This window comes from Kogia breviceps, chromosome 1 (assembly GCF_026419965.1).
Source record: "Kogia breviceps isolate mKogBre1 chromosome 1, mKogBre1 haplotype 1, whole genome shotgun sequence".
Taxonomy (NCBI): domain Eukaryota; kingdom Metazoa; phylum Chordata; class Mammalia; order Artiodactyla; family Physeteridae; genus Kogia; species Kogia breviceps.
In genome coordinates, this window is record NC_081310.1 from 65,873,506 (window position 1) to 65,894,661 (window position 21,156).

General features: G+C 50.5%; 1 protein-coding gene across 18 annotated transcripts in view; it reads right to left on the reverse strand.

Moving 5' to 3' along the window:
- The window catches only part of NFASC (neurofascin), a 185,382-nt gene that overhangs the window by 43,523 nt on the left and 120,703 nt on the right, over positions 1 to 21,156 (reverse strand). For 9 of the 18 annotated variants that reach the window (XM_067033363.1, XM_067033358.1, XM_067033359.1 and 6 more), the window contains 7 exons: positions 20,387 to 20,492; positions 18,497 to 18,693; positions 17,895 to 18,017; positions 14,766 to 14,936; positions 4,346 to 4,457; positions 3,481 to 3,665; positions 2,018 to 2,149 (listed from right to left, as the gene is read on the reverse strand). In XM_067033363.1, the coding sequence (XP_066889464.1) occupies positions 2,018 to 2,149; positions 3,481 to 3,665; positions 4,346 to 4,457; positions 14,766 to 14,936; positions 17,895 to 18,017; positions 18,497 to 18,693; positions 20,387 to 20,492 (1,026 nt within the window). Of the gene's footprint in view, positions 1 to 2,017; positions 2,150 to 3,480; positions 3,666 to 4,345; positions 4,458 to 10,497; positions 10,549 to 14,765; positions 14,937 to 17,894; positions 18,018 to 18,496; positions 18,694 to 20,386; positions 20,493 to 21,120; positions 21,139 to 21,156 lie in introns of all 18 variants that reach the window. The other 9 variants (XM_067033353.1, XM_059081656.2, XM_059081503.2 and 6 more) reach the window with 3 other exon arrangements.

The following is a 21,156-nucleotide window of genomic DNA, read 5'->3' on the forward strand; positions in this document are numbered from 1 at the left end:
GATCTTCCCAAGACGAGTGCACGACACTGAGAGGACAATCCCTGCTGCAGTTTGGCTGGGCATGCAGAGAGCAGAGGCTGGGGAGTGGCCCTGGGGTCTCACACCAGTCCCCTTTATCACTCTAAGACCCGGGGCAAATCAATAACTCCTCTGGGCCTCATTTCCTTCATCTGTCAAATGCGGAAGCATTACTCCCATCTTTCCCCTACTCTGAGGAAGGTTAAGATAAGAGAATGATAATGAGATAATGAGCTGTACAAATAAAAGTTTTTTAGAAGTGTAAAGAATCCCTAATTTTCTCATCTTTCACCACCAGAAGGTGCCTTTCCTCTGTAAGATTTCGGGACTGGGCCAGACGACTTGGTTTGCGTGACCTAGGAACTCATCCAGGATCACTCAGACCTACCACAGAAGTCGGCAGAGAAGAACCCAGGGTCTGGCCCCATGGGCTCCACCCCACAGATAGCAAGTCTGAGCCCAGAACTAGGGAATCAGCAGGTGAACAAAGCTGAGGTCAGCATCCTTATCATCCTTCCGGAGTCTCCACTCAGCAAAAAAGCACAAAGGAAGCCGATGCCAGCAACTTTAAGTCTCCTTGCCCGTCAACTCCCACAGACCAGCTTTCCTCCCGATCACTCCCTTGAGTGACGGGGGACCTTTCCCTGGGCCAAGGCTCAGCTGTAAATCCTGAACTTTGCATTTATTTAATGGTGCTGTGAAGCTTAAAGCCTTGTTTGCTTTGTCCCCAGACTGCTACCAGGACAGGGAGAAGGTCGCAGAGGGCAGGCTGTGTCCACGTGTCACTCGTATCCAGAGGCAGGATATTTCCTGGGATAAATAGATGCTCAGTACTAGACAGGGTAGGCATATTCCACTGTCACAGCAGCCCACAGCTTCCCCACTCACTAGCCACTAGTGACCTCCGGCAATTCCCTGCACCATCAGAGCCTCATTTCCTCATCTTTAATGTTTGAGGTTAAAGAAACAAGAGGAATGCACAGTGCCTGGCACACAATAAATATCTAGAAAGGTGCATTCTCCTCTACCTGTCTCCCTGCCTCTCCACCTGTTTCTATCAGCTGTTGCTTGTGAATTAGGCTCTGAGGTCTCGCCGTCTATTTTTTGCCCCATCGGGTTGATAACATTGTTTGCATTTCCTCTGACCCCTTAGAGAAAGTAAGGACAGGACACTTGAAAAGTAAATGCAACTGGGGCTTCCCTGGTGGCGCAGTGGTTGAGAGTCCGCCAGCCGATGCAGGGGACACGGGTCCGTGCCCCGGTCCGGGAAGATCACACATGCCATGGAACGGCTGGGCCCGTGAGCCATGGCCGCTGAGCCTGAGCTCCGCAACGGGAGAGGCCACAACAGTGAGAGGCCCGTGTACCGCAAAAAAAAAAAAAAAAAAAAAAAAAAAAAACCAGTAAATGCAACTGGAGTGAATATGATGTGAAAAGTTGTTGACCTCTGGCTGGAAGGATCCCTGGAGTCACCTACTCCGGTATCTGGGTAGGACTAACTCTTCCTGACGTCTGTGCACGCTCAGTAACTGCACTGTGTACCTCTGCTCTCATAAGGAAGTTTTCCCTCATTTCTGACCACATCTTTCATGTTGTCGCATAACCCTGCCTCTTATTTTGCCCTCGGCAGAGATGGAAATGAGTTACCAAGCTCTCCTCCACCTCCTGAGCCCCAGCCATCACTCAGAGCCTATGCTCTCAGGAGATACAGGCTGAGGTCTCCAGCCCTTGCACTGGGCTCTGTAGCTGTAAAGGGCAGAAAGCAGAAATTTATGAAAAACCCCGGAGCAGAAATCCCCTAAACATGGGAACATAACCACAGGCCTTCTGTTCTCCCTCACACACAAATGAGGCAGGTTTCCTGCCTCCTGAGATGTCCAAAGAGATGGGATACTCCCTCACTTCTGCTACAGCAGGGCTGGCCCACAGCGATGGCGAGCTGGATCCTCTGGCAGGAGACAGAGCAGAGGCACAGGCGGGAGAACAGTGCGTTACTCACATTGCAAAGGTTCCCCATTCACCATCCACTGGACGGTGGGCTTGGGGTTCCCATTGGCTCGACACACCAGTCTCCCATCCTCGCCGGGAGCCAGGATAAGGTTCTTGGGTTCGTCCAGCCAGTAGGGAGCAGCTGGAAGACAAGGACAGGCATAGGTAGGGGTGTCAGGTGTCAGGAACAGCCAGAAGGAACCAATGGGCCCCCTCTAGGAAGGCAGGAGCCCCCGAGTGCCAGCCCCAGGCCCCCGCCGCCTGCCAGGGCTCATCCTGATAGGGTGACAGTCTAGGCTGCCTTTGGTCAGCTTGGCACTACAGATGCTGACTGATTTATTTCAAGTTCACAGAACAAGAGTTCTAAACTGGGGCTCCCTGAAGAGCTGTTAACAAACATGGGTGCCAGGGCCCATCTTCGACCTACTAAGTCAGGATCCTCGGGGGACGACTGGGCGGCTGATGTGTTGAGAGCTCCCCAGGAGCTCGTGGTGTGCACCCGAGGGCTTGAGCCAGGGAGGGTGGTCAAGTAGCAGGGGTTGGCCCGCCCTCTGGATTCCTGCTGTTGTTGCTGCAGGTTCAGACCATTTAGGAAAGGCCTGATATTCATTCTTTTAGACAGTAAGCTTCGGTTAGAGTAGATGCTCTTAGCTGGCCACCCCTTCCAATTTTCTGGAAATTTTTGTGAATATGTGGATACAGATTTTTTGGAGAAGAGGGTCCTTTGGATCAGAGTCCCAAAGATCTTGAAACCCCAATAAAGGTTAAGAGCCCCTGGTTCGAGCGTGGTGCTGAAACCAAGGTCACAGGTCAATCTGAGCGTGTACTAGGAAAGTTCTTGCACTGTGGTTTCAGACCTCATCACCCCAATCATCCATTCAGCCCACCATTCAGACTGAGAAGTGACTAGTGCATCCCCCGTCCCCTACCCGTGGCTGGGACCCACAAAGGCACGCGCTCTGTTGCCTACAACAGCTCAGGGGGCCCATCTATGCTTTGGGGGGAGGGAAGTGATTTTTTTGAAAAATAATTTGGGCCATGATGACTCCCCATTTTTAAAAGAGAACCACATACAAGTACACAGACAGCACAGGCCTAAGACAACACACCGTGAACAGGACTGCGAAACGAAAGACAGAAAGGTTCTGGGTGATCCAAATAGGCCACAGGAGAAAGTGCACCTGCTGAGGGAGCCCCAGGCACAAAGAGGAGTCGGGCAATGGTCAGAGCAGATTCCCTCCCTTAACACTTCCCTCTTTCCCCCTGCCCTTTTACACACACACACACACACACACACACACACACACACACACACCCAGGGGTGACACCATTCCTGCAGGACACTATTGCCACTAATCAGCGTGTTGGACGTTTTCCCCACTCACCCTGCCCCCCAACCACCGTGAGAGGGAAGGGTGGCCATGGAGTGTAGGGCTGGCAAAATCGTCGTAATGAGAAATACACACAACGTACCCTTTACTCTCACCGAGATCGTGTGCCGGATGCTGCCCATCTTGTTGGAGGCCAGGCAGAAATACTCCCCAGAGTCTTCCTCGGACACGTTGGTGATACGCAGGGCCTTGTTAAAGTTCTCAAACTTGGCCTTGTCAGATGGGAGGTCCCCACCTTTCTTGTACCAGGCGATGTCTGGCGTTGGGCTAAGAGGGACCAGGCGAGAAACAGAGACTTATCACTAAATGTGGCTCTGCTATTATTGTATGGAGCCCGGGACACCCAGGTGTCCTTCAAGTGTACTCGGGCTCAGGAGGATGCATGTCCTCTGAGAGCTGATGCTTCCTATGCAGACGGGATGCTCAGCCACAGGGCGCCTGAGGGACTTATCTAAGGTCACAAGAGGGTCTAACACACATACAGGAAGCCTAGTCACCTCCTTTCCTCACTATCTAAAAAAGAGAGGCGGCCATTGGGATGGAGATGACTATGATTTGCATCGTCCTCACTAGGAGCTGTTCGCCTCTCTTTTTTTTTTTTTTTTTTTTTTTTTTTTTTTTTTTTTTGCGGTATGCGGGCCTCTCACTGTTGTGGCCTCTCCCGTTGCGGAGCACAGGCTCCGGACGCACAGGCTCAGCGGCCATGGCTCACGGGCTTAGTTGCTCCGCGGCATGTGGGATCTTCCCGGACCAGGGCACGAACCCGTGTCTCCTGCATCGGCAGGCGGATTCTCAACCACTGCGCCACCAGGGAAGCCCTCGCCTCTCTTTTTGTACCTCCACACCGCCCCCCAGCACCCCAAAATGTGGCAAGAACAGAGCATGCACAAACCCCCAGCCCAGCCTCCTGGAGGGTGGCCAGAAGTCGGGGTGCAAACTGTACGTACACCCCGGAGGCGATGCACTCCAGCAGGAGGTCCGTGCCACGCAGCACCATCTGACTGCTTGCAGTGCCCTGGGGATACATGAAGCTGGGTGTTCTTTCTGCAACTCCTCGGGCTGAAACAGGACGGAACAAGCTCTCGTGAGCCTATTGCCCAGAGGGCTGACCCAGCTAGGCCAGAGCTGTCGGGCTAGAGAGAAAGGTTATCATGCCCTCCTGCTTACCCCCTTACCCTCAGAGGCACCAAGCCCCAGACCCTCCCCGCTGAGACCACCCCAAGGGCCGGGACATCATTAAGAGAGGTGTGTTAGGAAGCGCAGGGCTCCTCGGCCCCACCAGCACATGTGTGTGAGCAGCTCTACGTTCTGACAGGATCTGCCAAGAGGAGCCCAGCTTCCCTCCCAGTTCAGTAAGCCTCTCTGGCTCTGGAACGGGGGAGGAGTTGCCTGAGCAGCGAGTAGTCTACTCCCCGAGCATCTCGTGTTGGGATCCAGAGGCCAGCACGGTGGCCCCCAGGAAGGCCATCTCAGCAGCAGTGGAAGAAAGAGAAGGAACATCTTGGGGCCACAGGATAACCTGCTCTTTGGGACCCTGGAGACAAGGAGCTGGGATGAAGCCACAGAGACTCAGATGAACAGTCAGAGACACAGGGAGTATTATTAATGGTTTAGCAAAGACATGGAGAGAATTAATGAACAGAGATGACAGGAAATCACTTTGGGGCCAAGACCATTCTGCTTCTTCACTAATGACTCTGGAAGGGGGCTGGCAAGGAGGGTGTTAATTGGATGTGAGAGACTGGGGGAGGGGTGAGAGGCAAGGGGCAGCCAAGATGGAGGAGGTGATCTGCAATTCAACTAGGCTGGAGCAGCCACGATGTCTGGAATCAATGACATGCACACAGCTTTTGGGAGTCAGATGGCTCACAGAGAGCGACGCTGTCAGGGTGGCTATTTCCCTGTGGAAGGGGTCATGCAAGTCTGGGGACACCCCAGCGCAGTGGACCCCACCTTACCTCAGCTTCACCTCTCCCTCAGAGCACAGTTCTATGGAAGCGGATAAGATGGGACGGAGAAGAGCAAGGATTTTGCAACCAGGAACCACAAAGCAAAGGGAAACTGGAGCAGTCAGCCCTGCTCAAAAGGTGTATGACTGTAAACAAGAAGAGTTAAAAATATAAATATAAGCTGGGCCGACCCATGGGTTTCATGGGTCTTCAACTCAGCTGGAGAGGTGAGAGCTGGAGGGGAGGCAGGGCTGCCAGGAGGGAGAGCAAGGCATTCTTCCTGGCAGGAGACAGGTATTGTTACTGGCTGCTGAGGATAGAGTGGCAGGGGAGAACTCTGTGTCTGTGACACTGCTGGACTTACTGAGCTAGCTAATGGCTGGCTGGAACAGCGGGGCTCCTGTCCTAGGGGCGCCCAGCTTCTCTCCAGCAGCCATCAGGGGAGTGCGTTTCGTAGAGTTGGCCTCTATTGTATCCTTTTGTCAAGGAAAGGACTGATGAAACGTGGAGGTAGTTAGGCTACTGGCACAATATATGGCACATATCAAGGGTTCAGTAAGTGTTTGTGGGATGTGAATAAATTCAAAAGGAGAAGAGAATAAAAAAGGCAACAATTTACCCCCTGTATGTCTCTCTCTCTGTAGATATGCTCATCTGCCCCACCAGCACACACATATACAACAGTGGCTACTGAGGGGTTAATCCATTATGTGGTTAATTGGTTACCATCTATAACTCTTACAGCGTCCAGCTCTCAGTACCGAAGGAGCCTGATACCAAAGCAGCAGCTACCTCCCACCCATCATCCCAGAATCACCCAAACGGTCAGACAACACAAGGTCAGGGGCACCATGAGGAGAAGATTTGATGGCAGGAGGCTCTGGTGCCGGTTTAGTGAATCTGGGAGAGCTGGGAACCGTGGGGTTACATGGAAGCTCAGTCGGCATACTCCTTCCACATGGGAACAAGACCTGCAGAAGCCAATCTGTGACCCTGTGGACATTTAATTCACACCACAGTGTGCAGCCCTGAAAGTACACACGACCAGCAAAGCATTAAGTACAGGAAAGGGGGAAATGAACACTGAGGCCTGCTGTGGCCCCCTTGACACACTGCAGCTGTGACTATAAAAAGGTTACAGCAATACTTCATTTGTAGGATGTGGGCTAGCAGCCACAGAGTTGTTCCAAAGGAGGAGAAGCTACTGGGAAATGAGCCAAAGTTTGAAACTACAGGGAAGAAGATCCTAAAGGCGGAGGTAATAATCAGGGCCGCCACTTGGCCGTTTACTATGTTTACTATGGGCCAAGCGCTGGGGCTCGGCTCCATCTCCATCACCATCATCACGTTCGTTCCTCACAGCAACCTTGGGGGTTATTACTTCCATTTTCCACAGAGGAAACTGAGGCTCAGTGGAGTGAACAGACTTTCCAAGGTCACAAGCCAGTTACGTTTTGGATTGTGGACCATCTGGGGTCAAAACTTGTGTTCTAGCATCTGTTCTATATTGCCTCTCTCTTTAAAGATGGATACCCTACTTGTTCCTACTTCTGACAGTCAGCTTTGGGAAGATTTTTCGTACTCAAACCAAAGAATACCAAAATTCAAGGTCAAAAGAGGTAAAGGAGAAAGATATTTTCGTCTTAATGAGCTGCTCTGGTGAAACTCTTCCATGATGTTTTTCTCAAATATTGTTCTTACCATCTCAGCTGAGATTCTATCTCTCCTCGATGGCTAGTAAATAAAGTCAGGCCCAAACTGGAAAAATAGAAGCTGGGCTGGAAATTAAGAGGCTCCAAAGACATCTCAGCTAGATTGTTAAAGCCACAGAAAGCTGGAAGAGGAAGCAGGGTGACACATGGTATCATTCAGGGATGAGAAAGCTGGACCTGAAGGGGAGATGGTGAAAAAATGTGGTCTTACGTGAAAGGGATTTGCAGGAAAATTTACAAAGGATAATCCAGCTGGTGGTTTTGGGAGCCACTGCTCCCAAGGGAGGGTAGCTCATTTCTTTCCCTGGAGTCGTAGACCCAGAAGGAGGGGTGGAGACAAAGCCGACTGATTACTCTATGAGACTCTATATGGCGGAAGATGACAGAGTTTTTAGGGCATCATAGGATCCCACCACCTTCTCAGAGGTGGGGATCCCAGCCTCTCCAGCTTGATGACACTTCACTGACTCTCCCAAATCTTCAGGGCTGGACCTACTAGCTGATCATCTCAGAATCCAGATGCTAAAGCTCACATCTGTGAGGCTTCGGGAAGAGCTTCCCATGCAGGCCCATCTGACCTCTAGGCCAAGGGCATTCCATCCTCTCCTGCTCTCACAAGCTGTGGTACAAGAGCAGGCTCATCAGTTTCCAGGGAAATCTGGTCAGCAGGGGGACATCAGGAGATGCCTCTGCCTCAACCACCTTGGCTTTAAAGAGCCAATGAAAAATGCTTCAATTGTCTCCTGCAAAAGTACGGGTCAAAATTGCTGAAAACCCGAGTTGCTCCCCCTCTGTCAAGTACTGTGTATTAGCAGAAGAGAGTTCAATGAATCAGATGTATCTGAAATCCACAAACAGCTTTTAGGGGCGGCTGGATCCTACCTTTAGCTGCTTGTGATTCTCAGAACTGAGAACTCATGGGCCTGGATCCCTGGCATCTCACCACCTCTCTGGCTCTAGAAACGGCTGACAAAACAACCCCAGAAGACAAGAAAAACTCTTTGTCTAGTAAATTTGATACCTTCTACTGCCAGGAAATCTCTTCCATAAATCTAACCCAAATCCCTCATGCTGTAGTTGGAGCTTTTTTTCTTATCCAGTTCTCAGCATAGCTGAGAATCTGAAAAGCTTTCTGCAAAGCTAGTCTGCCCTAAAATTTCTCCCTCCGTAGTACTTTCTTCCCATAATTGTGCCTGCCTCTCTCCCCTAAGCTTCTCTTCAAGTTCTCCACGTCCCTCTTATTTCAGAAGCAAAGAACAATTGTACTTGATACAGTCAACACTAAGCCTTTAACACCAATAATGGTAACATTTATTAATCATTGCAGTGTCTGACACCACACTAGGAACATAAGCACATTATCCTGTTTAATCTTCACAAAAATCCTTTGGGGCAGGTAATACACCCATTTTGCAGATAAGGAGATTAAAGGTCTGACACACTAAATGACTTGCCCTAGGTCACTCAATGGTATGTCCTGGAGGCTGGGTTTAATTCAAGGCAGTCTGCCTCACAGCACACGTCCTTATCTTCTTTTCTCCTTTCCAGGATGAATCTTAAGTGGCAAGTTACAATTTTCAGACCAGCTTCCCCCTGCTACTTAGCAGGTCAGGGGGCATCTGGCATATGTTCAGAGGATACCAAACCACTATAGAGATCACTAGGACAGAGTATAGCTATGGGCTGGCCCTACTGTTACAAAAGGGGCATACTTCAAAGCCAAGTTCACAGGTGTACTGGGTACTCTTCATCATACTGTGTCTCTCTGTCCAGCTCCCTGAACTCAGGAAGGACCTTATCTTCTTTCCTTTCTTTTCACTTTCTATTTCTTTCTAGAAGCATTCAAGTTAGCTGTCCTTTGTTCAACATGTACCTCACTTTGACTTTATACCCTTTCCAGCTGGGGTCATACTTGGTCAGCCCCACTCTACCTTGGATTGAGGAGATGAGCTTCTTCTGAGCTCTTGTGAGTTTTGCTTGGTTTCATAGCCCTGGATGATTCTTATAACTCCTACTTATTTACTTACAATAATATCTACCACTGGTCACAAACTGGTTTAAATGGCTGGAATCACTTAAACTTATATAACTGATACAACAACTCTATATGCATGTCCCCCTCAGTGGTTTATCTTATATAAAGCAAGGAGCTTGCACCAGATGGCCTCTAAGAGACCTTCTGGCTTTGACAGACTCCAGCTTTAAGAATACTTCCATAACAGAGTACCCGGAGTCCAACTGAGAAAAAGGCACATTCCACACCAATGCTCTAGGGCTCTTGACACAATGGTGGTTGGCCCCAATATTTTGAAAACAAACAATGCCCCGAATCCAACAAAGGTCCCCTGCTTCCTCGGGCAGTAAATCTCTTTGGCAGGATCTCAGTGTGGCTCTGGTTGCTCGGTGCCAAGATAAAGCCTTTGCCACTCTCGCTGGCTCTCACTCCTTCCCATTCCCCACTCCAGACACCCATCATTGTTTATATTAGCACATCACAATACAGACCCTTCCTATCTATTGGAGCCCACAATGACCCCCCTGGGGACCTGCAGCCTCAGCTTCCGAGGCATAACTGATGATGGGAGCCAGCTGCCTCTCCAGAGCCAGCAAATGATGATTCCTCTCTGGCTGCTCAAGGAAAACAAGACATTCTTGAGCCATGGTTGCGGGTAGCTCAGGTGTGGAAACAGCCAATTACTCTACTAATCAGCTTGAGCAACCAGTTGTGTGATGCGTTAGAAATATGCCTCATGGAAATTGTTCCATGACTTGCAAATGTGTGGGTGGATGAGCGTTGGATTTGCATGCACTCCCACAGGAGGGAAGAGACCCAGGTGATAGATGGCAGTGGATGGTCCAACTTCTTTTATACTTACCTTGAAAGAGAACTCAGAGCTAGACTCTTCCTCCTATTTCCCAGATGGATTTTAAAGGGATATGGGACCTGTGAAATGGTACCCCCAGTAACTAAGGCTAGAGCCCAACGCAGGCAATTCATATCCAGACACTTAAGAGCTAGCTAAGCAACACACTACAAAGCTTTCTGTGTTCTTTAAAACACTGATAGAAACGAGACCTCCCCTTTCCTCCTGACTGTGGGAACTCCCTATCCTCAGGTATTCTCCATCCATCCACCACTGATTCCTAAGTTTCTACTGAACCCTCCAAGAAGCTCTTTTGAAGTCCTACCCTGGCTTGAGCAACTTGTCCAGAACTCAGACTGGAGGCTGGCACATTTGAAGAGATCGCACCTCCCCTCCCACGCTGGCCACCTTCCTCCCCGTGAGCAAGCGCTCTGGAGGTGGCGCCTTGGTATCCTGACCTGGCCAACTGTCAGACTTGGCACCCAGCATGAGTTAATGGCATGGTATCAGTCAAGTTAGGCAAACTGGGGTTAGGACCGGCAAGGTTACTCCCAAGGTTACCACGGCGACTCACCACTGTACATGTCAGGGTGGTTTCTTAAGGACGAGTCATTATAGGGGTGGTCTGCAATAAACAAAAGAGGGTGAGCAAACAGGGACCACGGAGAGGTCATGGAGGCATAAACGGGAGAGAACAACAGAAATGCAAAGCCACAAAACAACCAGGGAGCACCAGTGGTCTTTTGCAAAGGAAACACACAGCATATTTGGAAAGGAAATATGCTTGGTGAAGAACAAGCAACACAAAACAGCCCCCGAAAGGGAAGAAAAGGTTAAATCCTGCAAAAGAAGGCAATAATGTTTCTTTTTTAATAAAGAAATTAGGCTTGACCTTTAATGGCTTGGTCCTACTATATTTTCAAACAAATGAGATAAGAATTAGTGGTATCCCATAGCAATTGGAACAACTCTTTCCCACCCAAATCCTCAGTTCCCAGGACTCTGGATCAGGCCAGCTCCTGGGGTCGCTGAAGAGAAAGGACTGTTAGTGAGCCCTGGGGCAAGAGCAAAACCCTACCTGAGCAGAAGTTAACTTGCACGGGGTGGGAGGTAAATGAGGGGAGAAGACAGAGAGAAACAGATCATCAACAGAGTGGGACAGAGAGACCCTTGGCAGTGCCCAGCAATCATGTGCTGACCAGCAACAAACACTCCCCAACCTGTCCAGGTGGGCACCGCCCTGGTCTCCAAGATGTGTCTGTTGGCAGAAAGTCCTCCTTCGGAGGAGGTGAGGAGTGGTCCAGAGAGGTGGGGACAGCCAGGCTGAGGTTCAGATTTTAGGATCAGAAAGGCAGCCTGGGACTGACTGGGGAGAGAGTGTGAGCTGTGAGTTCTACACTTAGAACAGGGAAAGGCCTGCTGACGAAGACAGAGGTTCAGAGCTCTCTAGACTAGCTTGGGATGAAGCCATTCCTTAAGGAACAAGATCAGTGGGCTCCAATGTTAGGTAATGAAAACCTATGGGCATTTCATCCTCAGTGAAAAAGACATTCTGGAATAGGGCACAATCATGCCAACATCCTTAAGTAGATTTTCATTCTCCTATCACTGTCCCCTTCCAGCTACTGGGTTCAAGTTTTGACAGTACCAGCAGGGGGTGGGGAGTGGAACAGCCGACTGGAAGCCAAGCAGACGGCCCTGAGAAGCCTGGACCCAGCCCAACTGCCTGAGGGGGGAGAGGTGCTGCCAGAACATTTGCATATTTGAAGACAGATCAAATCCTGTTACAACTCATGCCAGGGAGGCAACGCGAGCTCTTTTCTGGGACCCGCACTGAGCTGCATCCCAAATTTGCTTAACACCTGCTAGAAGGAGTTTCATTATTCAGAACCATCCTTTAAAATGGAGCGAGGTGTAAAAGACCTAGCCTGAGTTTGGGAAGTTGGCTTGGGTTTATCTGGAGCTAAAGGTGGGAACTGATCTGCAGTGGAAAGAAGAGACAGGGTGGCAAAGGGGCAGGAGGGGCAGCAACTGGCCTTGGGTGGTAACGTTCCCCTCCTGGGGAGGACAGGGCACACGCAGGTGAAAGGGCCCTTGTTCATGTCCCAGTGCCACCAGGTGAAACAGAAGTGACTGAGCTCAGGATTGACCTCTTGGTTTGTGAATTCTGGAGCACATCTGAGGGATTTAGGGAGACTTTCTGACTCCTTTAAGAAGGTCCCTGAGACGACAGGCGTTAGAAGGAAGCAGGGTTAGTGCTCCACCGTCCGCCTCAGGGCCACCCCTCCTCCCTCACCACGGCTACCTCTTGTCCCCAGGAGGTGCCCGGTGCCTGTGTGGTGTGGACGAAGTGGGACAGGCATCTCTTTGTTACTCCGACTTCACTGTTTGTCTTTGACTGCATCCCAAAACAAAATTTTAAAATGATTTTATATTGCCCAGTATTTGGTATTAGATCCCTTTCTCTCTTTCTTTTAATGCAGGTAATAAAAACTGAGCTGTGATGAGATGTATTTCTTCCCCAATGGGCAGACTGTGAAAGAAACCCCTGGTGAGAACAGTCTTTGAAGCTGTCCCAACTTGTCTGTTTGGTCTCCCACCCCCAGACCTGGTTCTGAAGGTACAAGTAAAAGCTTGTGTCCTTTCCAGGCAGGAAAGCAGAGAGAGCACAACTGAGTTATTTTAAGCAACTGTGCCCAATTCCGGGCTGGCTCGGATGCCCAGAACTTGCTCCCAGCCAAAGCTGCCCTTGGGAGAACTCCAGGAAGCCGACAGGGCTCCGTTCCCATCACCCAGGGGGTTTCTCAGCATTTGGGGGAAAGCGATTTCAGTGGAGAAGGGGACCCAGAAATGAAGCAGAAACAAACATCCCTTACCTCCTCTGGTAGGGAAAAGGATGTTTCTGGAAAGTTCAACTTGTAAATGTTGTTGAAATCTCCAGCTGCTTAATTCTACAGAGGAAGGCTCTTCCCCAACTCTATCTCCCTGCTTCTACCCTGTGTAACAGTGAGGGCCTCTGCTCAAGACTGCAGATGGTCACCTGACTCAGTCCCCAAACAGCAGGCAGATTTCAAGGTGATGGCACTGAAGGCTATCCAGGGAGCATCTTGCTCTTGATATTCCTGTCTCTCCCACCGCCCAAGGCTGCCTGCTCTGTCCTGGCTCCGGAGGTCCCTCTGAGGTCCTGGGCAGACCACACTGTCCTCCCCAGCTCAGCCAGCTGGCAGGCGATCGCCCCTGCACTGGTGACACCTCAGACAGCCTGACTTTCTTTGCAGGGGTCCTCTCTGGGCCTGGGTCCAGAATAAGAAAACCAGGGAACAGGTAGCAAGTAGATCGGAGCTGGGAGACCCTGCCAGGAACCAGGGGGGCTCGTCCCTGGGTTGCTGGCCATCGTGTTGGCTACCAGAGCACGGGCAACTCAGAGCAGTGTGTGGGGAGCTGTACAGGCAGGAGGGGGAGAATTAGAGGAGGGTGAAACGGGGTTCGAAGAGAGAAAGATGAGAGGGGAAGAGAAGAGAGAAAGAAAGAAGGAGGTAAAACAGTGAAGAAGGAAGTGAAAAAGAAAAGGGAAGAACATGAAGAGAAAGGAAGAAAGAAAAGGCCCACAACAGGAGAAGGGGAACAGGAGGGCTGCTGCTTCTTGTGGGTCCCCCTCCGTGCTGCGGTGGAGACGGAGTGTGGGGCCGGGCTGACTCTCAGCACCAGGGGTTCCCATCACTGGCAGGGACTGGTGGGGAGAGAAGAGCCCACCTGTCCTGACCAAGGGGCAAGCTCACCCGCGCCTCTCCCCCGCCTCCTGCACCCACCCAGGAGGCATCGTCAACCACCCACCCACTTCCGGGGGGCGCTCCGGGGGGCCAGGGCTCAGCCTCTTTCCTTTGACCTGCGGAAACCGCAAGCACTCACGTGGGGCCCTCTGTCCGGCCTCCCCCACAACTGCCTCGGCCCATGGCATTGAAAACAACACTCATAGCTGTGTCAGACAGACGAAGGTCTTTGGGGGGCTTTTCTACAGAAGGCAAGTTACAAATCCATGGTATAAACCAACACAGCCACTTTCAATGTCCTGAGCAGGCTGAGGACTTTGCAGCCAAAGCTCCAGGCCGGCTGGCACCTGGCCAAAAAAGTGTCTCTCTGACCTGACTGTCTGCTTTCCCTCCTGGTGGAGGGTCACAATGCTAAAATGGGTCAGGAAATGCTGATTCACTCTGGTACCAGCCAAACAGAATCAGGGAATAAAAATGAAAACAAATAAAACTAAAAGATAAACCTGCAACTTTTAAACACAGCGACTCCACATGGTCCAGCATATACTTATTACAGAATCACACACAATTCATTTTGCTGTACTCACTAATTTGGGTATTCCAAACTATTGCTTTATTCTAGAAACAAAGATAACCAAACAAGAACTAGAAATAATCAAGCTGGCTGCATGAGAGTGATGGTGGATGGCCACTTACAGTAGTGCTTGTCAAATTGTGGTGTGTCCCCAAACACCTGGAGAACTAATGTAGACCAAAGAGGCCCAGGACTGCCAGGCAGGAGAGGGCTATGGGCTTAGGTACGGGTGCCAAGTTTGCCAGGTGATTCTGATTCCACCAAAATTTGAGAAGCGCTGGTGTGGAGTAGGACCAAGTTTAACTCAAGGCTCCAGAATCAAGACATGTGGCTGAAGAGCAGCTAAAGTCACTCAGGCACAATGAGCTGCAAGGATTTCTAGGTCAAGACTGGGGACAAGGCTCTTCCCAGACCCAGGTGCCAGGGGCCGCTTGGGCTCAGCGGGCTGCTGCCCCCCCGGCCCCCAGCTCCCAGCCCCGGGCAGGGGCCTGCACTTACTGGTAAGGACTTTGAGATTGAATGGGTTCTTCTGCTGGATGGTGTGGGTGAAGTGGAAGCGGGCATTGCAGCTGTAGTCCGTCTGCATGTCCTGCAGCATCACATTAGAGAAATACAGGTCTCCGTTATGGCCCTGGGAGACACGCTTGTCTTGGGTGATGGGCTCCATGGCTATAAGAAAGCAGAGGTACAGTGGGACGTTAGCAGTAACGATAACAGTAATAAAAATCATCATAGTTCTGGCAGTTGAGCACCTACAGAGGGCCAGGTGGGGGCCGGGAGCTTGACAGTATTTGATTTAATCCTTTCAACTCTGAGGCAGGGCTTATTCCCATTTTAAGGATAAGAAAGCAGATGATTTAACATGATCTGGGGCACAAAAGCAGTGAGAGGGGAGTAGGATTTCGATTCAGACCTGCCTGCCTACCACGCTCATATGCTCCGCGACCATGCTTTCCTATCTCCTATTCATGCCACAAGAGATCTGACTGGCTCCGAGGCCAGAGGGAGGAAACACAATCCTTCAGATGCTCCCCAAACTGGGAGTCAAGTTCACCTGTTTTATTTTTTAAACGTCTACTCATCCCCAAGAAAGAAAAAAGCACCACCCATTATAGTTGTAAGATGTATACCAATCAATGATGCATACCAACAATTTTAGGACACCTCCCAATTTTAGAGATGTTGAAATATGAAAATGTGTGCTTTTTAGAATGAGTGACATCATAGGAGTGGTTGAAAATGCTGACAACATAATCTACATTTCTTTCAGGCACTGCATCTGTAAACTCAAATGATCAGCTTTCTAGGCTGTTAGATTTATAAAAATATACTGAAATCAGGCTGACTACTTACTCATAGGTATCTCCTTCTTATCCCTGATGATTGTCTCTCAAGTCACCATTTCTTTTTTTTTTCTCTTGAAAAGTGGTTCTATTTTATGTATTTATTTATTTATGTTACAATGTTGTGCTACTTTCAGGTATACAGCAAAGTGATTCAGTTTATTTATATGCATATATATATGTATATATATATATAAATACTTTGTCAGATTCTTTTTCCATTATAAGTTATTATAAGGTATTGAATATAGTTCCCTGTGCTATACGGTAGGACCTTGTTGTTTATCTATCAAGTCACCATTTCTTTTTTTTTTTTTTAAGTCACCATGTCTTAAAGCATTTCTTAAAGGTTAATGATGCCAACTTTCCAATGATGGGCTGGTGAGCTTTTCAGTTCATTTACCAAAGATTTACTGTAGGCGTCAGGCACTGTGCTAGGCACTGTTGAAAGAGAGATAAATAAGAAAGAGAGTTCGTGCCCTCAAAGCACCTTTGGTCTGGCAGAAGAGACAGCAGATAAATGCAATGCAGTGTGGTGCGTGGGAAGCCCCAGATAAGAAGGGGTTGAGCCGAGAGAAGGAGCACCCAGTCCATTCTGGGGTTTGAGCTGACACTTGCAGGCTGCATGACATTTACCAGGCAGAAGAGAAAGCACCTAAGTGGTTGCTAAGCAGCAGGAACAGCGTGTGCTAAAGGTAAGAATCCACAGCCTGAGCAGGGGAGTGGGGGTGGGGAGAGGCAGGGGCTAGGGGAAGGGCTGGAGAGTCAGAGGGGACCACATCAGGAGCTGTGTGCCACGGAAAGGAGTCTGGACTTTATGGGAAGTGATGAGGAGGCAATGAAGGACTCTGAGCATGAATGAATCAGTTTTACATTTTTAGAAAGACAGGGGAGGCCAGGTACGGATGATTACTCTAACCCAGGGAAAAGCCGACGGTGGCCTGTGCTGGGTAGATGCTAGAGAGGATGGAAAGAGGAGGGCCATGAGATTTGCTCAGGAGGTAGCATGGACACAACTTGGTGTGATGCAGGGGATGAGAGGAGAGTCTGAACTGTTAGCTAACAAACCAACCCTCCAGCCTGTGGCCCACATATATTCACAGTGATGAGGCAAGGCAGGGAAAATGAACACAAAGCCATCCTCATCTCGCAAAACAATTGAAAAAGCAGCCTCTTTCGGAAGCAGGCTAATAAGAATTCAGAGATGGGGACTTCCCTGGTGGTCCAGTGGCTAGGACTCCACACTCCCAGTGCAGGGGACCCACGTTCGATCCCTGGTCAGGAAACTAGAGCCCACATGCCGCAACTATGAGTTCGCGTGCTGCAAGGAAGATCCCACATGTGGCAAAGAAGATCCCACGTGCCGCAACTGAGAGCTGGCACAGCCAAATAAATAAATAAAATATTAAAAAAAAAAGAATTCAGGGATGGAGAGAATGGTGGGTGATAGGGAGGAGTATCTATAGATTGATGAAAGGATAGATAGATAGGGAAGGAGGAGGGGAAGGAGGGGATGGGAGGTATTCAGGAAGGGAGGGAGGAAGGAAGCCAGGGTGATGCTCAGATAGATAGCAGTCTTCTATCCATCTTCATAATGCCCCCTCCCTTTATCTGACTGAAAACACAGGAATAAACATCGGTCCAGAGCAGCTAAGTGAGCCTCTGTCCAAAACTGAGCCAGGACAAGCTCTGAATGATGTACTCTGTCCCCGACTCCAAACATCCTGTCTCCCCATCACTCCTTTATCAGAAGTCTCATTCCTGAATCCCGCTTCTGTCCTACAAGAAGAGTGAATCGGAGTAAAGCCAGATGCACCGAAGACTGAAAGAGGAGGCTTGGTTTCAACCTGCCTTCAACGGGCCGACTGAAAACCAGTTTCTCCTCCGCCCCATTCCTTTTGCTCTTCCTCTTCTTCATCCTCACAAATATTACTGAGCACGTATTGTGTGTCTGGCCCTGTTCTAAGCACTTTGGATGTATTAACTCATTTATCCTTACGAGAATTCTATTAGATAAGTACGATGACCAGCCCTATTTTTTCCAGAGGAGGAAACTGAGGCCCAGAGATGTTAAGCAGCTTGCTCAAGATCACACAGCTAATAGCAGCCAGGCTAAAAAGTGAGCCCTAGCAACCTCTCTCTGCAGAGCCAGTGTTCTGTGCCACATGGCCACCTTATATCTGCTTCTCACAAGTCAAGGTCGTCTAGCCTTGGGAAGGCCCCTCCCCATTTAACACTCCTTAAGATTAAAAGAGAAACAAAACACCAGGCCCCCAAGACTTACAGCTGCTCATCCAGAAGATGACTGGGGACGGAAGTCCAGGTGGGGGGTTGCACTGGAGCGTCAAGGGAGCACCTTCTTGAACAACGACAGGGTCTAGGTTCTCCTTGGGCCACAGAGGAGATTCTAGGGAGAAACAGACAAAGGAGGATGCGATGAGGGTGATGGCTGGGCTGGGGCAAGGAGCAGGATTAGAGGCTGGCATGCAAGGAGGGCAAAGAGAGGAGGAAATGGGAGAGCAAGGGAGGCGTGAGAGAGGAACGGGGCCTACGAGTCCAAGCGAGGCACAGCCCTTGAGAGGCGGGAGAGGCCTATTTCATCTGACTGAATGGATGCACATCTTTAAAGCCTCTTCTCCTTCCCCGCCCTGTGCCCGGAGTGGCCAGTGAAGTTGTTCGTGACCGGTTTGGAAACTTCTTTTCCAAGGAATCTTTTTGAGTTGGGGGAGGTGAACCCCTGCTCAGAGGCAGAAAAGCAAGCAGGACACGTGGGGCACCAAGGTACCTGCAGGACAAGGGTGGGGCAACCCTTCTGGAATGACCCTCCATGCCCTGCCCTCCACTGACCCAGAAGCAGGGCACCCTGGGCCCGCCCCATGCACTCACTGGACACCTGCAGGCGGATCCTATTGGACAGGGCCGTGCCAAACTTGTTGCGGGCAAAGCACTGGTATTCTCCCTCATACTCCTCTGGCCGCCCGCCACTGCGGAAGTCGATCACCAGGGTACCAGACCTCCTCCTCATCGACACCCGGGGGTCCTTGGCGATGTTGAAGAACCTACTGTTGCGAGTCCAGTGGAAGCTGTGGACAACGAAGGGGGTGGGTTGGAGGGGGGTGGTCAGGGACAACAAGGAGCAGCAGGGTGGGCTCCAGGCTCTGAGCTCCAGGTCAGAATCTCGGGGCCCTAGACTCTGGCTCAGGCCCATAACTGCTCCTCCAGACCAGTGGGTCCCAGCCCTGGCTGAGTTAGCAGGACCTGCTAGGATGCCTGATAAAATGCCGGGACCCGGGTCCCACCCAGCTGAACCTCTGGGGCAGGTCCCTGACATCAGTAGTTTTACCCAACCCAGGCTGGGAGTCATGGCTCTAAGTGATAGATACCCAGTAGCCCCTGGGGGGATTGTGCTCTTTAGAGGAGTAGGCAGCAATTTTGATTTTTTAAAATCCAGAGTCAGCTGCTACTTCCACCCCCAAGCATTCCCAACCTCCGACTAGGAATGCAAACCCAAATCCTATTCCACCCGAGCCAGCCCTGATTCTCCTGTGTCTTTATTTGATCAATCGAAATGGCCCAGGTTATCTATGCCGCTGCTCAGTGGATGTAGATTATCAAACGGTGGCTGTACATTTCGGGAGGAGCAATTTTGAAAGAAAGGGCAGCCTTACTAAAACTGAGCCCCGGGGTGGAGAGACTAGAACACCCCTCTGCTTCTCCTGGGGGGACGTGTGTCTGCAGCTGCCCAGGACTTAAGTAAAAGAAGCAGGAGCAGTAGTGGCTGCTCAGTGTCTCAGAGTCATTGTCCCTGCAAAGGACCGTGGAAGAAAGACCAAACCTCAGAAGCAAGGTCACCAGTGCCCTGCCTGACTTTTCAGGGTGACTCCTGCTTCTCCCGTCACGGGCAAGAGAGGCCCCGCTTGCTCCCCGGCTCACAGCTCTGGGCCAGACCATCTCAGGCACAGCCGGGGAGGGAGGTAGAAGCGGGATGCCACACACCCGAGGCAGGCTCCACTCGCCTCATTTCTCCTGCTGACACATACACTCTACGTGGGGGCCTGTCACGTCTGGGTCTGAATCCAGCATGAGGCTCCTGAAAGCTCCAGCCTGTGGATGCTGTTTAGAAGATGGCGGACGCGTAGTGCATCCTTATCACTTGGTAGAAATGAACCTGGCCTGGGCATTCAGAGGCCTGGGATTAGGTACTTCACATCTCTGTGCCGTCATTTCACTGCCTCTTCACCAGGACATGAGTCCTTCCCCAAAGGGCAGTGAGGTGGTTGAACAGACGGTGTGAGGAACATCTAACACAGAGCCTGGCACAGCAGGCTTGCAACTCGTGTCTGCTGACATCTCATGTGATCCTGATGTGCACATAAGTAAGCCGAGACGAGCTCAGAATGAAAGACTCAAGTTAGCTTGACGAGGAACTTCCTATAATCTAAGCATGGGGATGGGGTGGATGCTGGGAACATAGGCAGTGGGAAGAATGTTTTACTCAAAGTCCGAAAACTTAATACCTAGTCCTAGCTTTTTTGGTGTGAACTTAAGCCAGTTACGTTTTCTGGCCCCCACGGTCCCCATCAGCTAAATTCCCTGGCTATCCAAATTGTACCTTCTACCTTGTGGGTGCCTAATGGACATTTTTTGAACGGATACATTTAATTTCTCAGCTGCTTCAACTATCATCAGGCCCAGGCAGAAGGGGACGGTTTAAATGCCCTCTTCGCAGGCCCCTTTCCCTCCACCCAGCTTGGATTTACCCGCCAGTACACTCACCTGGGGGCAGGGTTCCCTTTTGCTTCACACTCAATCAAGATGTTATCACGGGGATCCACGATGTGGTCCTTCACTGACTGCTTGGTGATGGTTGGGGGCTGGGACACTGCAACAGCACACACAGTGGGCAGTCAGGGCTGCAGGGACCTGCCCTCGGGGAACGGCTGAAATTAAGAGCTTCAGGAGCCACACAGACAAGCAGGCAAGCGGGGGATGAACAGTGAGTGCCCCATTCTAGAGACCCAGCTCCTTAAATGGGGCTGCAGGAGAGGGTGTGTGTGTCAAGGACTAAGCGTAAGAAGAATCCCTTTAAGATCTCATAATATCTTTGTGAGAGACTGAAGGCCAGGCTTTTGTTTTACTCATTCTTGTATTCTAGTGCTTAGTACAATGCCTAGCGTACAACAGTTCTTGACAAATGTTTGTTGAATGAATAAAGGAGCCAGAAGCTGCTCAATTTCCAGAACCTAGCGGCCATTTCCAGAACCTTCTGAGCCCCGGAGGATCAACAGTTGGCCAAACTGTGGTGAGGCTGGAGCTGAAAGACGCTTCAGTCCCCAGAAGCCCTCCCAGGGACTTACCTGTCTGCAGCTAAAGAGCCAGCTCCTCTCACTCCCAGTCCCGGACTCTAAAGTTCTCCAGGGATCTCCTCCCTGGCCTTCCCCCGCCCCCCCTCCTTGCTGCCCTCCTAACTCCCAGAGGCACAAGTGCAGATGGGCGCCCAGGGGACTTACGCTCATTCTGAATGCTTGCTGTTAGTTCCCGATGGG